Consider the following 20,891-nt stretch of genomic DNA (forward strand, 5'->3'; position numbering starts at 1 on the left):
GTCACAGCAAGATGCGTGGTATGTCTCTCTGTGGTCTCACCGTGACGTACCTCTGAGGATGCCAGCCTTCGATGCAGGCAAAACGTTAGGAGCGACAAGTACCAGACCATGGCTACGCAGTCGGAAAATTACAACAGCTAGTTGATTCTGGCTGTGAAAGCTTTGACAGTTCGCCATCTCTTGAATGTGCACCCTCACCTGAATGGCCCACGCTTAGCTAGATCATGTAAAATCTCAGAAGCCAAGCCGTGTCTCCGACGTTATCCTAAGGCTAAGCTAATGCTACACCTCTGTTGCGCACCGAGTCTTTACCTGGAATTTGATAGTAAAAATAGCAATAGATGGGGAATGCGCAGTAAAATGCCTTTTAAAGAAGGTTTCGAAGTGGGTTGCTGTGTTGGTCTGAAGTGGAAGAGCAAGATTTGAGTCCAGTCGCGCCTTAAAAGTCTGGCAAGATTTCTAGGGTGTGAGATTTCAGGTGGCAAAACTCCTTTCATTAGTGTCTCCTTAACAAGTAATTTGAAGAGCAAAAGTAATACCTGGAATAATTAGGCCCTTGGCGTTTCCAGGATTCCTCACCTCTCGATGCAATATCTAGAATTCTCTTTCGGTTGAATTTTTTTCACCTCTGTTAAGCAGTTGTGGCATTTGCTGGCCTTCCTTAAGAACATAAGAACTAGCTTGCTGGACCAGACCAGAATCCATCTAGTCCAGCATTCTGCTACTCGCAATGGCCCACCAGGTGCCTTTGGGAGCTCACATGCAGGATGTGAAAGCAATGGCCTTCTGCTGCTGCTGCTGCTGCTCCTGAGCACCTGGTCTGCTGAGGCATTTGCAATCTGAGATCAAGGAGGATCAAGATTGGTAGCCATAGATCAACTTCTCCTCCATAAATCTGTCCAAGCCCTTTTTAAAGCTATCCAGGTTAGTGGCCATCACCACCTCCTGTGGCAGCATATTCCAAACATATTCCTTCTGCAATAGCATATTCCTTCTGCAATAGCTGATGTGTGATAACATTGTGTTCTTGTGTAGGTGTCTTCCGTGAACAGTGTAGCCACCGGGTGTTACAAAGAGTGTAACGTGGGACGCTTTTATAGAGGGAGAGCAGTCGTGGTTTCGGCTGATTACTGAATGTTTTCCAGTGGTAGGAATTCCTGGCCATCAGTAATAGCGATAGAGCTACCCGGCACACTTGACATTGGTCCGGCCGCACCTGAAGTACGGTGTACAGTTCTGGAGGCCTCACTTCAAAAAGGATGTGGAGCGGGTACCGAGGAGAGCAACGAGGGAGATTTGGGGCCCGGAGACCAAGCCCCACAAGGATAGGTTGAAGGACTTGGGAATGTTTAGTCTGGAGAAGATGAGTCTGGGGGGAACATGATTGTTCTCTTTCAGTTTTTGGAGGACTGTCACTTAAAAGAGAGAAGAAGAGTTTGGATTTATATCCCCCCCCCCCTTTCTCTCCTGCAGGAGACTGAAAGGGGCTGACAATCTCCTTGCCCTTCCCCCCTCACAACAAACACCCTGTGAGGTGGGTGGGGCTGAGAGAGCTCCGAGAAGCTGTGACTAGCCCAAGGTCACCCAGCTGGTGTGTGGGGGAGTGTACAGGCTAATCTGAATCCCCCAGATAAGCCTCCACAGCTCAGGCGGCAGAGCTGGGAATCAAACCCGGTTCCTCCGGATTAGATACACAACCTCTTAACCTCCTACGCCACTTCTGCTCCTTAGGCAGAAAAATGCACCTTCAATCCATTTCCACAATTGTTTGCAAGTGGATTTTGCTATTCCGCACTGTAAAATCCAGCTGCAAAGTGCATGGAAAGTGGATTGAAAGTGCATTATTCTGCATGTGCGAAGGGACTTTAGTTTCAAACAACAGCTTCCCGTTGATCTCTTCTTTGTCTTGGCTCAAATTCTAAATTGTGCCCACCTTCAATTGAGTAGCTCTTCTCTTAGTCAGATAACCCATCATTTGGCTCTGGTGGGTTTTCCGGGCTGTGTGGCCGTGGTCTGGTGGATTTTGTTCCTAACGTTTCACCTGCATCTGTGGCTGGCATCTTCAGAGGTGTATCACAGAGAAAAGTCTGTTTCACACTGTGTCTAAGTGAGAGGGGAAAGTTTAGTGTGGTATATTGTCCATGTCCCAGGGTGGGGAACCAATCATTAAGATAGTCTACCATATTTCTTCCATACATCAAGGGAATTACAGATCAAATAGGGAAACTGATGAAAAAGCTACCTACAGACCATCTTCAAACCCACCAGGAAAATACAGAAATACTACGCTCAGCAAAGGACAAGAGAGACCCCCTCACTTCTGTAGGAGTATATCGCATACCCTGTAGCTGTGGAAAGGTCTACATAGGAACCACAAAATGCAGCATTCAGACCCCGCTATTAAAGGAACCACCTAAAAGACAACTGTCGGCTTAACAGCCATCCTGAAAAAATCTGCAGTTGCAGAACATGTGCTAAACAAAACTGGACATAATATTTTATTTGAGAACACTGAAACTCTGGACAATTCAGAAGCTTACTATGTCAGACTGCACAGGGAGGCCATTGAAATTCACAAACACCAGGACAACTTCAATAAGAAAGAAGAGACGTTAAAAATTAGCAAAGCTTGGCTCCCAGTACTTAAAAAATGAACTGATAACCCCACCCGCAATACAATGCACTCAACCACACCTTTGCATAGCAAGTTCCACCCAAACAGTTAATGATTGGTTCCCCACCCTGGGACATGGACAATATACCCCACTAAACTTTCCCTTCTCACTTAGACACAGTGTGAAACAGACTTTTCTCTGTGATACACCTCTGAAGATGCCAGCCACAGATGCAGGCGAAACGTTAGGAACAAAATCCACCAGACCACGGCCACATAGCCCAGAAAACCCACCAGAACCAGTTGAATCCGGCCGTGGAAGCCTTCGACAGGCCATCATTTCTTTCAATGTGTGTCTTGAGTATTCATGGACTTGGGGGATAACACTTGGCAAAAGAATTTGTTCTTGTCTTGGTTCTTAGTTTCCAGAACACCAATTAGTCTATTAAGGGATTTTGATTGGGTTTTATGACTTCAGACCATTTCGGAATATTTGTGTGTGTTTGTGTATAAATTCGGATAAGGAAGAAAAGTTTGCCACAGAGATAAATGGGTGCTTTTTGTGATACACAAGGAATTTTTCTGACCATAGTGGGGAAAAACTGTCCAATTGGCCAACAACTACTGAGAATTTTTTGTTTGAGTCCACTCTGAGACCCCTTTTGACCATTTATAGTCCCCATAAGAAACCTGCACAAAATTAGAATTGCTGGTCAGATTATTGATAGTGGCTGTTGTGGGTTTGCCAGGCTGTATGGTTGTGATCTGGTTGTGATCTGCTCCTAAGGTTTTACGTGCATCTATGGCTGGCGTCTTCAAAGCCATGTCACAGTAAAATGCGTTTCTCTCTCCGAGGCATAGTGTCACAGAGAGAAACGCATCTTACCATGATGTGCCTCGGAAGATACCAGCCATAGAAGGGGCAAAATGTTAGGAGCAAAAGCCAACAGGCTGTGGATGCATAGCCCGGAAAACCCACAATTGCCATGGGTTTGACCTTTGACAATACACAGATCACCTTTGACAGTACACCTTTGACAATACACAGATCACTGTTAGCTTAGGCCCCTTCCGCACATGCAGAATAATGCATTTTCAATCCACTTTCAATTCACTTTGCGCTGGATTTTACTGTGTGGAATAGCAAAATCCACTTGCAAACTATTGTGAAAGTGGATTAAAAGTGCAATTTTCTACATGTGCGGAAGGGACCTTAGCTTAGCTTTCTCTTCTCCTAGGTTTCAAGAGAAATATTTGCTAAAGTTTACTGAATGTTATTTTGTGTCTTTCCACCATGCTGTAGAAACTTGGAGTAAATCAAAGCTGTGAACTCGGAATAAATGGGGTAGAACATCGTCCTCTTGAAAAATTTGTTCTAGTTCATTTCTAGTTCGGCCAGGGCTTATAATCCCTCTCACCATGTCTTCTTCTTGGCAGGGAATACCATCAGCAACCTGATTTTCATTCTACCTCCAATCTACGGTGCAATTCAGAGTTATAAAGATGGCCTTGAAAAACGGTACATCGCTGCTTATGTCTGCCTCACGGGTGAGTGGGAAAATTTAAAATTAAATCTTTGGGCGGATGGGGAGTTCAAATAATCTCTCAGTGGTCAAATGATGGATCGTTCTACCCCCACCATTACTCCTCCGGGCATTGGAGCCGTACAACAAGGACATAGAAAACTAGGGCCCCTTCCGCACACGCAAAATAATGCATTTTCAAACCACTTTCACAACTGTTTGCAAGTGGATTTTGCTATTCTGCACAGCTTCAAAGAGCACTGAAAGCAGTTTGAAAGTGCATTATTCTGCATGTGCGGAATGAGCCTAGGTGTGTGTTTTGAGCCCCCAGCATTCCAGCTGGACCAATGTGACTCAAACTGCTTATTGTTTGTGAGACGTTGGAAGAAATTCTTGCCTTGAGCTAAGCAACCTAGCGGGTGTGACTTCAAGTTGTTGGGCCCCCATCTGGGAACGCTTCTGTGTGACTCATTAACAAATCCAAATAGACAATAAGGGGTACAGTGGCAAAAGGAAAACAAATGCAAAATCACCATACCCATAAGAACATAAGAACTAGCCTGCTGGATCAGACCAGAGTCCATCTAGTCCAGCACTCTGCTACTTGCAGTGGCCCACCAGGTGCCTTTGGGAGCTCACGTGCAGGATGTGAAAGCAATGGCCTGCTGCTGCTGCTGCTCCTGAGCACCTGGTATGCTAAGGCATTTGCAATCTCAGATCAAGATTGGTAGCCATAGATCGACTTCTCCTCCATAAATATGTCCAAACCCTTTTTAAAGCTATCCAGGTTAGCGGCCATCACCACCTCCTGTGCCAGCATATTCCAAACACCAATCACACGTTGCACGAAGAAGTGTTTCCTTTTATTAGTCCTAATTCTTCCCCCCAGCATTTTCAGTGTATGCCCCCTGGTTCTAGTATTGTGGGAAAGAGAGAAAAATGTGTCTCTGTCAACATTTTCTACTCCATGCATAATTTTATAGACTTCAATCATATCCCCCCTCAGACGTCTCCTCCCATGCTGCTATACAGGCCAACCATTAGCCCTACAACGAGCAAGGTATAATTTAATAAATAGGTCAACAAAATTCAATGTTATATAAATCAGATTACATCAAAGAGTCTCAGCATAACTGCCGTGGGAACGTTGGGCATTGCTACCAAGCTATGCCCGGAGTCCCTGCATTGCTCCGTATCATAAAAGTCCCGAAGAATTGAGTGTTCGTCTGGTTGCAATCCAATCTGTCTTGGACTGCTGAGTAGAGCAGAAAATAAAGGATTTCATTCGTCCATATCCCTCCAAAACTTGTTCCGTGGAAAGAGCACGTTTTCGTATGCTGACTACTTCAGCAATCATATGATATTATAATGGATAATTTTGCATGCTTGCCTAGAATTAATCATGGGGTACAAGTTCTTCCCGTACAAAGGCTAAACTACATTTATCATAATGTGGCTCAATACAGACGGATAAAATCATTTTGTTGACCTATTTAAGAACATAAGAAACAAGCCAGCTGGATCAGACCAGAGTCCATCTAGTCCAGCTCTCTGCTACTCGCAGTGGCCCACCAGGTGCCTTTGGGAGCTCAAGTGCAGGAGGTGGAGCTAATGGCCTTAAGCAGCAGGCAGAACTAGCTCACACTTCACCAGAGTCCAGTCTAGTCTAGTTTCCTCTCATACCCCCAGTGGCCCACCAGGGTGCCTTTTAAGAGTCAGCATGCAGGATGTGAAAGCAGTGGCTCTGAGAACATAAGAATCCAGCCTGCCGGACTCTGTGACCAGAGTCCATCTAGTCTAGTTTCTGCTACTCCCAGTGGCCTACCAGGTGCTCTTTGGGAGCTCGCCATGCAGGATGCAGCAGTGGCCTTATGAACATACATAAGAACTAGCCTGCTGGATCAGACCAGAGTCCATTCGCTCCAGTTTCTGCTACCCTGCAGGCTCACCAGGTGCCTTTTTGGGAGCTCAAGCATGCAGGATGTGAAGAAAGGCAAGGGCCTTAAGAAACATAAGAATCGGTTAGCCAGCTGGATCAGCACTCAGGAGTCCATCTAGTCCAGCTCTCTGGTTACTCGCGGCGTGGCCTAACTCACAGGTGCCTTTTTTGGGAGCTCTACCTGCAGGAGGTGAAAGCAATGGCCTTCTGTGGCTGTTGCTCCCGAGCACCTGGACTGTTAAGGCCTTTGCAACCTCAGATCAAAGAGGATCAAGATTGGTAGCCATGAATCGACTTCTCCTCCATCAATCTGTCCGAGCCCATAAATCTGTCCATAAATTTATCAAATCACACTCTGCTCTCTGCCCACCGAAGGCACTGGATTGTTTCTTAGTCTTCATGAAATTCTCGGGTCACCAGATGCTGCAGGTGGTGTAAGGGGCACGGATGTGGAAGGGATGTAAAGGCTGCGCATGGCAGGGCATGGAGCAGAAATTTGGTGGATCCCTTCGCACAGCCCACTCACAGCATTAGCAGTTCTCAACGAAAGGCCGTTGGTTGGGGCATCAGAATGCAGAGGCGAAGGCTGAGCCTACCACGCTTCGGTGTGGCGCTTATGTCCTCACTATTTACATACATATCACATATTACATTTTAGTTCAGCCTGAAAGTGAAGGCTGGAAAAAATGGTCTGTTCACTTGAGACTGAAAGTGGCCTGGTAAACCTACATTCTGTGGAGGTCCTTGGGGCTCACAGGGTCTATACTTTCGACTGCGTAGTTCCCACCAGGCCCCCTTCCAGCCAAAAGTGAACAGGCCGCTTTTCCAGCCTGCATTTTCAGGCTGAACTAAAGTATGTGTAGATTTTTTGGGGAAGGCATGCTCGCGTACAAATGGCGCACCCTCAGCCTCTGGTAATCTTCGCTCGCCAGGAGGCCAATGGTGTGGAGACAGGGCATCTGCTGCTGTTCCCGCCTGTAACACGGTATCTCTTCCCTTCATATGTTTCTTGCTTTCAGCTGTGGGTTTGGGATCGTGGTGCTTTCACATGACCCTGAAGTATGAAATGCAGGTCAGTTTTCCTTCATCATTTATAGTGTTTTCAGGGTTGGCTTTGCTTGGGTGCACCATTCTGGGGTTGTTTTTTCCTTGTTTACTGTCAGGCGAAGACAAATAAGTGTCTGCTTAGACAATTATGCGGAAAACAATAGTACTGCCGATGTTAAAGACGATTTTGTGCAGTGGTACCACATTCCAGGTCCAGGTTTTGAAAACTAGGCTTGACTAACCGAGGATAAGTAAATCTAAAAATGAAGGCTACGGACAATTTGTGGGAGATAGGAGGGAGAATACTTTTGAAACTTGAACTTGACCGAGTGCAGATATGTCCAGGGCTTGTTGGAGAATGGTGGCTTAGAGGCAGAGCTGCAAATCAAGAAGTCCTCTGGTTCAGATCTTCAGTGCTTAGTTTCCAGGCGTAACCTCAGTGCTTCCGGTCAGGAACCGCTAATTCCTATCAGTTTGTCAGCATGGCCAATTGGCCATGCTGGTAGGGGCTGATGGGAATTGTAGTTCCTGAACATCTGGAGAGCCGCAGGTTCCCTACCCCTGCTTTAGCCATAAAATCATTCGCTCTGTCTCAACATCTTCCAACACCACCCACTCCCAATCTGCAGTATGGCATAATGATTAAGAGCAGCAGACTCTAATTTGGAGAACTGATTTCATTTCCCCCACTTTTCCACATGAAGCCTGCTGGGTGACCTTGGGTTAGTTCCAGTTCTCTCTGAACTCTCTCACCCCCACCTACCTCACAAGGTGTCTGTTGCGCACTGGAGGCCTAGATCGTATGGGGTTTCGATCAACCTGCTGGCCAAATGCCTGGTGGAACAGGTCTGTTTTACAGGCCCTGCGGAAAGCTTGTAGATCCCGCAGGGCCCTGGTCTCCCTAGGGAGCCACCAAAGCGGGGCCAGGGCTGTAAAAGCCCTGGCCCTAGTGGAGGCCAGCCAGATGTAGAGGTAGAGCAAATGGACAAAAGCCCACTACGCATGGAACACTTGCCTCAGGATTCTTCTCTGCGCAGTGAGCTTGCAGTGGGCTCTCTGCGCAGGAGCAGCAGTGGCGTAGTGGCTAAGAGCAGTGGCTAAGAGTAGGTGCATTCTGATCTGGAGGAACCGTGTTTGATTCCCAGCTCTGCCGCTTGAGTTGTGGAGGCTTATCTGGGGAATTCAGATTAGCCTGTACACTCCCACACATGCCAGCTGGGTGACCTTGGGCTAGTCACAGCTTCTCGGAGCTCTCTCAGCCCCACCCACCTCACAGGGTGTTTGTTGTGAGGGGGGAAGGGCAAGGAGACTGTAAGCCCCTTTGAGTCTCCTACAGGAGAGAAAGGGGGGATATAAATCCAAACTCTTCTTCTTCTCTTTGCATTTCTCTGTTTTCATGCGAGGAGGCACTCCCTCCAGGGTGTGCAGTTTTTCTGCAGAGAACTACCCCAACCTGGTTCTCTTAACTCCACCCATCAATTTATTCTTAAAGGCACAGATCTTAAAGGCACTTATTCTTAAAGGCACAGATCTCATTAAACTCATTTGTCAAGATTGCTGGCTTAGTTTTTAAACTGCACTTTTATGGATATTACTTTTCCAAATATAATACCCCCCCCAAATGAAAGAACAAAACAATTCCCTGGACTACAGACTGCTGAAGAAGGGGACCATGGGTTAGTGCCAATATTCTCTCTCTCCCCGCCCCCCAGACTCCCTGTTGCTGCTGTTGCTCCAGGAGCACAGAGAGGCTTGTTATTTCCAAGCACTCTCTGTTACTTGTTGATGTCTCGATATATCCATAGAAGGCTGAGGTTGGTGTGTTTTGGCTAAACCCTTGCGAGTGAGCTTCTTTTCTTTCACTTGAAGAAGCTGGCAGCATGGAAGGCGGGGGGGCGAGAGGGAAGGCATGGATGGCAGTGGGAGCGGAACGCTGGCGGTGGGCAGAAGGAAGATGCCTGGGGCAAAGCTGTGCTCACTGGCAATCTGCCCGTTCCATCAGCAAAGCAAGATTAAAATCGTGGTAGAACTGGTCTTGCTTGCCATGGGGAAAATAAAAAATGGGGCTCAGGAAATACATCCGTGCCAGAAATCTTGCTGCAACGAACCTTCGCTGGTCTGATCCAGCAGGGTTCTTCTTGTGCTGTTATCATGGGAAGATCTCGGCCATGCCCTGCTGTTGGACCACCAAAGGAACTGGTTGGCTACTGTGTGAGGCAGGATGCTGGACTTGGTGGACCTCTTGTCCGATCCAGCAGGGCTCGTCTGATATTCTTACCTTCCTGGTTGCCGTAATCCTCCATAGATGGAATTGTGTGTTGATACATTCGGTGTCTTTTCCCCCCTTCTTTTGTAGCTGTTGGACGAGCTGCCCATGATATATAGTTGTTGCATGTTTCTCTACTGCCTGTAAGTATTTGCTGGATTTCTTTTTTAATATCTGAGGATGCGGCGTCTTGTTTAGATCAAAGCGAGGAAGGGAGGGAGGTGGAGAGAGCGGAAAACTCTCTTCACGTGAGGGACGGCCACGAACTCGAGACCTTCTCAACAATAGGACCAGACTAGGGCCTCTTCCGCACATGCAGAATAATGCACTTTCAATCCACTTCCACAATTGTTTGCAAGTGGATGTTGCTATTCTACACAGTAAAATTCAGCTGCAAAGTGGATTGAAAGTGCATTATTCTACATATGCGGAAGGGGCCTAGGTCCTGTTTCCTGCTACTGCATGTCATTATAAACGAGTGATGGGGAACCTTTTCGAGACCGAGTGCCCAAATTGCAACCCAAAACCCACTTATTTATCGCAAAGTGCCAACATGGCAATTTAACCTGAATACTTAGGTTTTAGTTTAGAAAAAAATGGTTGGCTCCGAAGCGTGCGTTACTCAGGAGTAAGCTTGGTGGTAGTCGGTGGCTTTGCTTTGAAGCAACTGTGCAATTCTTCCAATGGGTGAATCACGACCCTAGGAGGGTTTACTCAGAAGCAAGCCCAATTGCCAGCAACCGAGCTTACTCCTAGGTAAAGGATCGTGCTTTAGTTCTTCGCATGAAAATCAGTGGGGTTTAATCAGTGGGGTTTAACAGTGGTTAACAGGGTTACGTACACTGCTTTCCCAAAACTAGAAGAAGAAGAAGAGTTTGGATTTATATCCCCCCTTTCTCTCCTGCAGGAGACTCAAAGGGGCTTACAATCTCCTTGCCCTTCCCCCCTCACAACAAACACCCTGTGAGGTAGGTGGGGCTGAGAGAGCTCTGAGAAGCTGTGACTAGCCCAAGGTCACCCAACTGGCATGTGTGGGAGTGTACAGGCTAATCTGAATTCCCAGATAAGCCTCCACAGCTCAGGCGGCAGAGCTGGGAATCAAACCCGGTTCCTCCAGATCAGATACACGAGCTCTTAACCTCCTACGCCACTGCTGCTCCCTAACTAGGTCTTAGTTTAATGCTAATAATCGAGCCCAGCGGCCCAGGCCAGCCTAGATGTGTGTGTGGGACACTCTGTTTGCACGTGCCCACAGAGAGGGCTCTGAGTGCCACCTTCTGGCAATCTTCGCGGCTACATAGGTTCGCCACCACTGTTATAAACCTACCCATCTGGAGGCGAATGGAGGGTGTCTTCCTCAACTTCATAACGTTATTTTAATGCAGTGCAGGACAGGTTCATTTGCATGGTTAATCCTTCCCCTGCTTACTAATTCTTCCTTGCAGTCAGTCCATTCAGATGTCCAGTTGACATAATTTATACCACTGAAAATTGGGGTGGCAGAGTTCGTTAGCTGTTATTGGGAGAGAAGAGAGCTGAAATTTAGAAGCATTCATTCTAAATGCTAGCATGGTGTAGTGGTTAAGAGCAGGTGAATTCTAATCTGGAGAACTGGGTTGGATTCCCCAATCCTCCACCTGAGTGGCAGAGGCTTATCTGGCGAATCAGATGTGTTTCTGCACTGCTACATTCCTGCTGGGTGATCTTGGCTAGTCACAGTTCTCTCTGAACTCTCTCAGCCCCACCTATCTCACCAGGTGTCTGTTGTGGGGAGAGGAAGGGAAAGGAGCTTGTAAGCCACCTTGAATCTCCTTACAGGAGAGAAAGATGGGGTATAAATCCAAACTCTTCTTCTTCTTCTTCTGTTGCCTCACTTGCCCCTGCTTTGGTCCAATGGATTTGCCCGGCTTTGGAAAGAATACAGAACCAACCATAGCTGTTTGGCCAGTGGTGCCCTTCCCAGTTTTCACAAATTCCACCGAGGCAGCTGCAAACATGTAGACCTTTTTCCTCCTCCCTTGCTGGGAGGGCCAACTGGGCCTGGCTAATTTCTTTCTCTCGGATCTCATCACCTTTTGTCTTTCAGATATGAGTGCTTCAAGTACAAGAACACCGTCAATTATCCGCTGCTATTTCTACTAGTGGCCTACAGCATTAGCGTCACCATAGTAAGCAGTTCCATTCGGTGAAGGTTAAGTCCCATGCTGGCAGGGACCGATGGGAATCCTAGTCCATGAATACCTGGGGCGCCAGGGTTGGATTCCCCTGGCCTAAGATGAGCCTTTTCGTGGGTGGGGATTGGTCCATTCCAGTTCCGCAGAGTGTTCAGAAGAAGAACCCCGTTCTCACTGTGCCAGGCGTAGAGGGCCACAACTGGTCTGCCCAGTCGATATTTCAAACGCGCCTCATCATATTAAGAACATAAGAACAAGCCAGCTGGATCAGACCAGAGTCTCTCTAGTCTAGCTCTCTGCTACTCCCAGTGGCCCACCAGGTGCCTTTGGGAGCTCACATGCAGGATGTGAAAGGAATGGCCTTCTGCGGCTGTTGCTCCCGATCACCTGGTATGTTAAGGCATTTGCAGACTCAGATCAAGGAGGATCAAGATTGGGAGATTGGGATTGGGAGCCATAGATCGACTTCTCCTCCATAAATCTGTCCAAGCCCCTTTTAAAGCTATCCAGGTTAGTGGCCGTCACCACCTCCTGTGGCAGCATATTCCAAACACCAATCACACGTTGTGTGAAGAAGTGTTTCCTTTTATTAGTCCTAATTCTTCCCCCCATCATTTTCAATGTATGCCCCCTGGTTCTAGTATTGATGGTATCCGCTGTGATGGGTCCCACCCCACTCCCGTCGCACCACTGAGCAAAGCATGCTTTAGAGGCCCTTCTGTTGAAGGAGGGCACCTTGGGGGAACAGTGTTTTAGAGGATCCCTTGTGACCCTTTGTGGCCTCCTTGGCAGGAGTGCCAAAAATCAAGTCCAGAATGTAGGAATAGTGTCCACTGTGGTCCCTGTCACTCCCAGTGACCTGGGTGGGGAGGTCTCATCTAGTCCTCTGAACCAGAGGAGGAGAGATGGAGGAGGATGAAGAGGTAGGAAAGAGCATCCGCCTGGCTGAACTCCATAGCCATGACTCTGGGCTTTCCTTTTGGGGGAGGGGGGGGTTTCCCAGCCCCACACTTCCAATCTGGCCACTTAACAGCTCTCTTCATGCAGTTCAATCACACACGCACACACACACACACCCCAATTAGAGCCGATAAGACCCATTTTATACCTAATACTTCTTTTTGCCTTTATTTATAGGTTTACCTAAACTGGAAACAGCCGCTGTTTCATCAGGTAACCACTTTCCCCTTCTAAGTTTTAAACACTGTTTGCCATTCAATTGTAAGTGTGGGTCATTTCCGACAGAAATCTGTGCCTGGGGGCAGAAGTAGAGTTGGTGTTTATACCCCCTCTTTTCTGTACCTTTAAGGAAAAACTGCTTGCAAGCACTTCCCCTCCCCGCAACAGACCCCTTGTGAGGTTGGTGGGACTGAGAGAGTTCTGAGAGAACTGGGACTGGCCCAAGATCGTCCAGCCAAGGATCGTTCCCTGCCGAGGAGCAGGGAAACAAACTTGGATCCTCAGATTAGAGTCCACCACTTAACCGCTATACCACGCCGGCTCTCAGGGATATCCAGTTAGTGATTTGTCAGCTGATACTATTCCAAACTAACTCTGGCTAGTATTCAGATGGGAGACCTCTAAGGGTCATGGCATGGAGAGGCTGCCATTGATCAGTTGTGACTTTATGGCACCCCCCTCCAAAATGTGTGGTGTGATGGTTAAGAGGTGGATTCTAATCTGGAGAACCAGGTTTGATTCCCCGCTCCTCCACCTGAGTGGCAGAGGCTTATCTGGTGAACCAGATGTGTTTCCGCACTCCTGCAGTCCTGCTAGGGCTAGTCACAGTTTGTTCAGAACTCCCCCAGCCCTGCCTGCCTCACCAGGTGTCCGTTGTGGGGAGAGGAAGGGAAAAGAAGCTTGTAAGCCACCTTGAGTCTCCTTACAGGAGAGAAAGGTGGGGCATAAATCCAAACTCTTCTCTTGTTCAGACGTCCATCGAAGACGAGTTTGGAGAGCACGCACTCATTTCTAGCCTCAACCGAGCATCAAAAGGCGTTGATTAGAATTCAAGTCTGTTTGGAAGACTTGGAGAAAGTTGTGGATTTGCATCTCTCTCTTGCGAGGGCGGAGCGGTCGTCGTCCTCACTTGCCTTAGACGGTCGTGGCAAAGTATCAAAAAGTCAGCCAGGATCCTGAAATTTTTTTTTAATACTTAAAAAAGAAAATCAGGCAATTGGGATTCTGGTCATGTCTGCTGATGCCCTCTCCCTCCCCCCCCCCCCAAAATTAAACCTGGGGATAATAGGCAGGGCATTTTCCCAGCTTGGGTGTTTTCCAGGTAAGTTAATTATAGCCTGTTCAGGACACACTCATAAAAACACAGAGCTGCAAGCAAGGGTTGGAAGCTGCCTGGCGTTTGCCAGCAGGAGCGGCTTCTAATTTTGGATGAAAACCTGGGGGCAAATTGCTGCCAGCTTGCCAAATCTGCCTTCATGCCATGATGTTATTCACCTGCAGCCCGATTTTGAGTCTCTCCCCCCCTCCCCGCCGCCCAATAAGTAGAAGGGAAGTTGATTCAGAATGAGTTAGAAAATGAGAAGGAAGAAAGACGGTCTGTTCTTGCAGGAAGGGAAAATCCCAGCCACTGGGGCTGCCAGGGGGAGAGCTGTGTCATCCAGTGGAGTCTCTGCTTTGCATGCAAAAGGGTTCCACTGTCTCCAGTTAAAAGGACCAGGCTGTGGGTGATGGGAAAGACCATCTACTGGAGACCCTGGAGAGCCATAGAGAGGACTGGTGGTTGAGTGGTAGAGCATCTGCCTGGCACGCAGAAGGTCCCAGGTTCTATGCCTGGTACCTCCAATTAAAAAGGACCAGGCAACAGGTGCTGTGAAAGACCTCTGCCCCAGCAGAGCCACTGCTAAGCCTGAGTAAACAGTTCAAAAGCTCCCCCATCAAAACACCTAGAAGAGCAGGAGGAGCTGCCGCTGCACATTTTCCATTTCTTACTGAGCAGAACTACCTGTGGCGCTGTCAAGTCACAGCCAAATCACGGTGACCTTGTTGGGTTTTCAAGGCGAGAGACATTCGGAGGTGGTTTGCCGTAGCCTTCCTCTGCGTAGCAGGGGAGCCCAAGCAAGGAAATCTTTGGTGCCGCAGTCTCCTGGACTCCCCGGGGTAGTGGATGGTGCGCATTGGCCAAGGGGGCAGTCGGCGGGAGGGGAGTGTTGCAGGTCGCAGGCAACTTCAATTTACCTGCAGGGCTTTCCAGGCAAGAGATGTTCAGAGGTGGTTTGCAAGCGTGGTGTAGCGGGTAAGAGCAGGTGGACTCTAATCTAGAGAACCGGGTTTGATTCCCTGCTCTGCCGCTTGAGCTGTGGAGGCTTATCTGCTGAACCAGATTAGCCTGTGCACTCCAACACATGCCAGCTGAGTGACCTTGGGCTAGTCACAGCTATTCGGAGCTCTCTCAGTTCCACCTTTTACCTCACAGGGTGCTTGTTGTGGGGGGAAGGGGAGGGAAAGGAGATTGTAAGCCCCTTTGAGTCTCCTTGCAGGAGAGAAAGGGGGGATATAAATCCGCTCTTCCTCCTCCTCCTTCTTCTCTCCTTCCTTCCTCTCCTTCCCCTCCTTTCTTTCTCCTTCTCTCCTTCTTCTCCTCCTCCTCCTCCCTCCTCCTCCTCTTCTTCTTCCTCCTTCTCCTCCTCCTCCCCCCCTCCTCCTCCTCCTCCTCCTCCTTCTCCTCCTTCTTCTTCTTCTTCTTCTTCTTCTTCTTCTTCTTCTTCTTCTTCTTCTTCTTCTTCTTCTTCTTCTTCTTCTTCTTCAGCACAATAAAAGCCAGTTAGGAGGATCAGGGACCATTCGGCAAGATTCTTCAGACCCACGATCTAAAGGTGACGCACGCGCAGCTCTTCCAGTTGCAAGGGACCAAAGCGACCACATTTCCACACTTATCTTTCATCCCCCTTCCACGTCAACCCAACTTCTCTGACCCCTGTCTCGAGGGGTGGGGGGCTTGTTGGTCACAGATAATTCAGATTTCTTAGCAACAATGAGCCGCCTTTATAGTCAGCATCCATTTTCTTCTTCAAGGTGCTTTTTCTGCAAGAAGCTGAGCATTTGCCTAATTGACTGAAAATGGGGCTCTGTTTTTTTTTTCCCCCTCATCCTGCAGATTATGTATGGGACGCTGGTGACAGTGATAGTTCTACGCTCTGTATATATGGTGTTGTGGTAAGTAGGACCGATGTGATGCGCCACGCTTGCCTTTCGTTGGCTGACCTGTACTTGGAGGACCGCCTCCGCTCCCCTTGTCTAACCTGCTGGATGAGATCCTCCTCTGGGCACCAGAAGTCCAGCAGGGAGCTGGGATGGGGGGGTGGGGGGGTCAAACACCTACAGAGCAGCAGTGGCATAGGAGGTTAAGAGCTCGTGTATCTAATCGGGAGGAACCAGGTTTGATTCCCCGCTCTGCCGCCTGAGCTGTGGAGGCTTATCTGGGGGATTCAGATTAGCCTGTACACTCCCACACACGCCAGCTGGGTGACCTTGGGCTAGTCACAGCTTCTCGGAGCTCTCTCAGCCCCACCCACCTCACAGGGTGTTTGTTGTGAGGGGGGAAGGGCAAGGAGATTGTCAACCCCTTTGAGTCTCCTGCAGGAGAGAAAGGGGGGATATAAATCCAAACTCCACTCCTCCTCCTCTACAGGGCTTTTCCAGTAGTGGGCCCTCGCCTGCAGGAGCCCCTTGCCCCTTGAGGCTCACCTGACACCTACCTTGCTTTCTTTTAAGGACTGAGCTAAAACAGTCCTCCCTACACAGCCTTTCATGGCTTTATTTTGAACAGGGCTGTGTTGAATATTTTGTATTTTATTAGCCATCAGGCAGAGGCGTGCGGCCTATAGGGACATGGGGTCTCCTGTGTCCCTGGGCACATGCCTCTTGGTCACCTGGGCTCAGGGATCCGGGCTCAGGGATCTGGCCTGGAGGAAGTCGAGGGGTGGGGCTCAGTAGTGGGGAACCTAGGTCACCTGCTGCCTCCGAGCGACCCGCTCCCCCTCCCCCCCGGTGCCCAGGCCGGCTTTTGCCATTTCCCCCTGATATGCCTGTGCCGTAAGGCGCCTCGATCCCCTCTCCAAAGAAGGCATAAGCATTTTCTAAATTAATAATGTTTTCAACGTGGCTTCACGTGAGAAGAGCGCATTTTTCTAACGGTTTTCTATACATTGAACTTAAACTGCTGCCGGGCTTATGTCCGGTGTTTGGGTTGGTGCGATTATGTAGCCGCTGTCCACTGCACGTATTTGTTGAAGCTGCGGATTTACTCGGAGTAGACCACCTTGCAGGACGCAATGTAGACAAGAACTGACAGACACACAGTCACCAGTGCAGTTCTGTTTATTGCTATCTACTGACAAAGGGCTTCGCCAGACCACAGGTGTTTTCAGGCACACCTCACACTGCAGTCTGTGCTAACTATATACAAAAGTGGTACCAATCAGGTGCCCTCACCTTATCAGGTTTGCACACGGTACAAGCTGTGCACTCGGTACTAATCTGCACACGGCACCTGGTAGCAGGAGGGTCCAGCTGTCATTTAGATTTTGCTCATCTAAACATTCACACATGTTCTGACAATATTGGCAGCAGTTGTTTTGACCACACACACCGTCATGGCACACGGCCATCAAGATACGATTTCCTTTGAGATTTCTTTCCCCTTCTATCCTGTTAGCCCAGATTGAGGGTTGATTCCCACCTGTCCGAATTATAACTTCTCTGTCCTTTATTTGCTGTCCAGAAGAAAAAAAACACTTTTGCACTGTGTATTTATCTACAGAGGTGGTTTGCCATTGCCTGCCTCTGCAAACCCTGGACTTCCTTGGTGGTCTCCCATCCAAATACAAACCAGTGCCAATCTTGTTCAGCTTCTGAGATCTGATGAGATCGAGCTTGCCTGGGCCATCCAGGTCAGGGCAAAGCGCATGTGTAACCTCTATCTGTGGGTTCTGTGGGGCAGAACTTGGAATGAGTTTGCAACAACAAATTTTTAAAACAAAATGGTTTACTTTCTTAACATCAAACATCAACATTTAACGTCACACTTCAAGGTCCTGTTCAGGTTTCATTTCCCTTCTAGTTACAGTCTTCTGATATTTGCCAAGTCCAATTCTTCTTTGCAAGTGGGTTGGCTCCTGAAGACTCCAAGGGCTCGGTGAACAGGATTCAACATGATGAAGGTTTCCAGGAGAACTCTCACCCATTACAACCACAAAAAGAAACCCTGAAACAATAAACTCCAACATTTAAAACATAGCAAAAATAAACAACTCCCTTCCCAACAACATTGCAGTTACCTTAACAAGGTGTTAAAGGCTTATACAAACCAAGGTCCGAGTCTGGTAGCCTTGTCTCCTCCAAACTATATGAGCTGTTCAGCCTCCTGCTGCTTTGAGTCTCCACCCCTTTCTGAGTCAGCTCATTCTGAGCATGGGGGTTACACATGCAGAGGTCGTTTGCCATTGCCTGCCTCTGCAAAGTAACCCTGGGCTTCCTCAGTGGTCTCCCAACTCAATACTAACCAAGACTGGCCCTGCTTAACTTCTGGGCTATCCAGATCTGGCCAGATAAAAGGGAATTAGCTGCCAGGATTCTAAAGTGGAACTGAATCCATGTTTCAAATCCCACTTACATTGTTTGTTTGTTTGTTTGTTTGTTTGTTTGTTTGTTTGTTTGTTTGTTTGTTTGTTTATCGGATTTAATATACTGCCCCCTCCCCAAAGGGCTCTGGGCGGCGTACAACCAATAGTTGGAGGGGAGAGAACCAGCTAATGCTCAATGGCTGAATTTCTGTTTTATCTCAAGTGGGAGTTTATTTCCAACCGGGCCTCGATGTGAAGGGAAGAGAGGAGAGAGCGACCCACTCATGAGGGCAGAGTGGGAACAAGCTGAAATCACGTGTGTTTTAATTTACCAGCGACACAAGCACTTTGGTGTACTCACACACTTTCCTTTTCCTCTTCCTTTCTCTAGGGTATACCCCTGGCTTAGGGGTTTGGGCTATACGTCTCTGACATTATTTTTAATGGGATTTTTTTTCTGGAACATAGACAATATTTTCTGCGACAGTCTGAGGTGAGTTGAACGTGTCGGCGTGTGTGTCTGTGTCTTCCTTGCGGCTTTGCATTTGGGGGTGAAGGGCCCTTGGGGTCTCTTCCAGCTCTGTGATTCTGTGATTTGATTCAGGTGGGTTGCTGTCTTGGTCGGCTGCAATAGAACAAGATTCGAGTCTAGCAGCACTTTAAAGACCAGCTAGATTTGGGAGGTAGGAGCTTTTGAGAGACAATTCTACTTCGGCAGACAAGAGTCTCCATCTACCAAAGTCTCTGCCACACTCTATAAATCCTGTGGGTCTTTTAAGTTGCCACTAGACTGGAATCTCGTTCAAGCAACCCGAGGGTCGCAGGCAAAAAGAAGCATCTAGTGCAGGGGTCGGGAACCCGCGGCTCGCGAGCCGCATGCGGCTCTTCCGCCGCTGTTCTGTGGCTCCAGGAGCCGAGCCGCGGGCCCCCTCTTCACCCGCCCTGCGAGGAGCAGGGCGGGCGGATCAATCGCCCGGCGGCCGGCAAGGCCGAGCCGCCGGGCCCCTCTTCAACAAGCCCTGCGCGGAGCAGGGCGGGCGGATCAATCGCCCGGCGGCCGGCAAGGCCGAGCCGCCGGGCCCCTCTTCAACCCGCCCTGCGCGGAGCAGGGCCGAGCCGCCGGGCCCATCTATGCCTGCCCTGCAGGCGTGGGGTGTGTGAGCGGGCGGGGGGGGGGCGCGAGCGAGCAAGTGGGCGGGGGAGCGGAGGGGGGGGCGAGCGAGCGAGTGGGGGGGGGGGGGGAGCAGGGGAGGGGGAGCCAAATGGCTCTTTGAGGGGAAAAGGTTCCCGACCCCTGATCTAGTGTTTCAAGAAATGATGTAAAATTCAGGTTCCTTTTTTACAACCGAATGATTGGGGGGTGGGGGGACGAATTGCTGCAAGCGACGGGCAAGAGGAACCAATTGATCCGTGCAACGTCCGTCTCCATTCGATGTATGCCAGACTTGCCTTGAGTGATTCATTCTGAGTTTCTAAGGAAGCTTCGTGCCGTGCAGAACGGGGGACTGGGTCAGCCCAAAAGTGGCCATATCACAGCTTTGCCTTGCGCCGCTGTTCGTCTGTTTGCTTTTAAGCATCCTTGTTTGCAGCTTGCCAAAGTTCCTTCGCGGCAAACCTCGCGGCGGTCCTAGCGAGAGTCATTTCTAGTGTGAAAAGTTTGTAAACAAAACGCGTTGGGGGGGGGGGGATAGGGTGAAAAGTTGATAGAGCTGGAAGGGGCCATACGGGCCATCTGTTCCAGCCCCCTGGTCAATGCAAGATCAGCCCCAACCATCCCGGGCAGGTGTTCATCGTCCAGTCGCTGCTTGAAGGCTGTGAGAGGAAGCTAACCATATTCTTCTTTTGTTTCCATAGAGGGCTGCGTAAACGGCTGCCTGCAGGAGTGGGCGCCCTGACTCAGTTCCACGCCTGGTGGCATATCTTGACAGGCCTCGGCTCCTATCTGCATATATTGTTCAGGTGGGATGGCTTTTCCTTCCGGTTATATCCCTCCCTTGCTCCGTGTCAGCAACCTGACTGTCTTCCCTACTTCAGTAGCAGCGGCGTAGGAGGTGAAGAGCTCGTGTATCTAATCTGGAGGAAGCGGGTTTGATTCCCCGCTCTGCCGCCTGAGCTGTGGAGGCTTCTCTGGGGAATTCAGATTAGCCTGTGCACTCCCACACACGCCAGCTGGGTGACCTTGGGCTAGTCACAGTTCTTCGGAGCTCTCTCAGCCCCACCTACCTCACAGGGTGTTTGTTGTGAGGGGGGAAGGGCAAGGAGATTATAAGCCCCTTTGAGTCTCCTGCAGGAGAGAAAGGGGGGATATAAATCCAAACTCTTCTTCTTCTTCTTTATTTATTTAGAGGGTTGGTTTTAAAGGAACAAACCAGATGCCCAGGTCTCCAGACGGACAAAAGGAGAAACCTGCCCAGGGCACAGAAATTAAGCCCCTTTGAGTATCCTACAAGAGAGAAAGGGGGGATATAAATCCAAACTCCTCCTCCTCCTCCTCCTCCTCTTCTTCCTCTTCCTCTTCTTCTTCTCCTTCTTCTTCTCCTTCTCCTTCTCCTTCTCCTCCTTCTTCTCCTTCTTCTTCTTCTCCTTCTCCTTCTTCTTCTTCTTCTTCTTCTTCTTCTTCTTCTTCTTCTTCTTCTTCTTCTTCTTCTTCTTCTTCTTCTTCTTCTTCCCCCCTTGAGAAATGGAACGAGAAGAACGGGAGACAGGAAGGTGGGCTGTCAGCCGCTCTGAGACTTCTTACAGTAGAG

The 20,891-nt window shown here is 49.0% G+C and overlaps 1 protein-coding gene across 1 annotated transcript in view; it reads left to right on the forward strand.

Moving 5' to 3' along the window:
• Positions 1–20,891, forward strand: part of ACER3 (alkaline ceramidase 3) — a 57,494-nt gene that overhangs the window by 28,857 nt on the left and 7,746 nt on the right. Inside the window, exons 2-9 of the mRNA XM_048493237.1 lie at positions 4,052–4,162; positions 7,096–7,148; positions 9,480–9,532; positions 11,476–11,557; positions 12,701–12,736; positions 15,678–15,736; positions 18,536–18,637; positions 19,999–20,103. Of these exons, the coding sequence (XP_048349194.1) occupies positions 4,052–4,162; positions 7,096–7,148; positions 9,480–9,532; positions 11,476–11,557; positions 12,701–12,736; positions 15,678–15,736; positions 18,536–18,637; positions 19,999–20,103 (601 nt within the window). The remainder of the gene's footprint in view (positions 1–4,051; positions 4,163–7,095; positions 7,149–9,479; positions 9,533–11,475; positions 11,558–12,700; positions 12,737–15,677; positions 15,737–18,535; positions 18,638–19,998; positions 20,104–20,891) is intronic.

Source organism: Sphaerodactylus townsendi, linkage group LG04 (assembly GCF_021028975.2).
Source record: "Sphaerodactylus townsendi isolate TG3544 linkage group LG04, MPM_Stown_v2.3, whole genome shotgun sequence".
Lineage (NCBI taxonomy): Eukaryota > Metazoa > Chordata > Lepidosauria > Squamata > Sphaerodactylidae > Sphaerodactylus > Sphaerodactylus townsendi.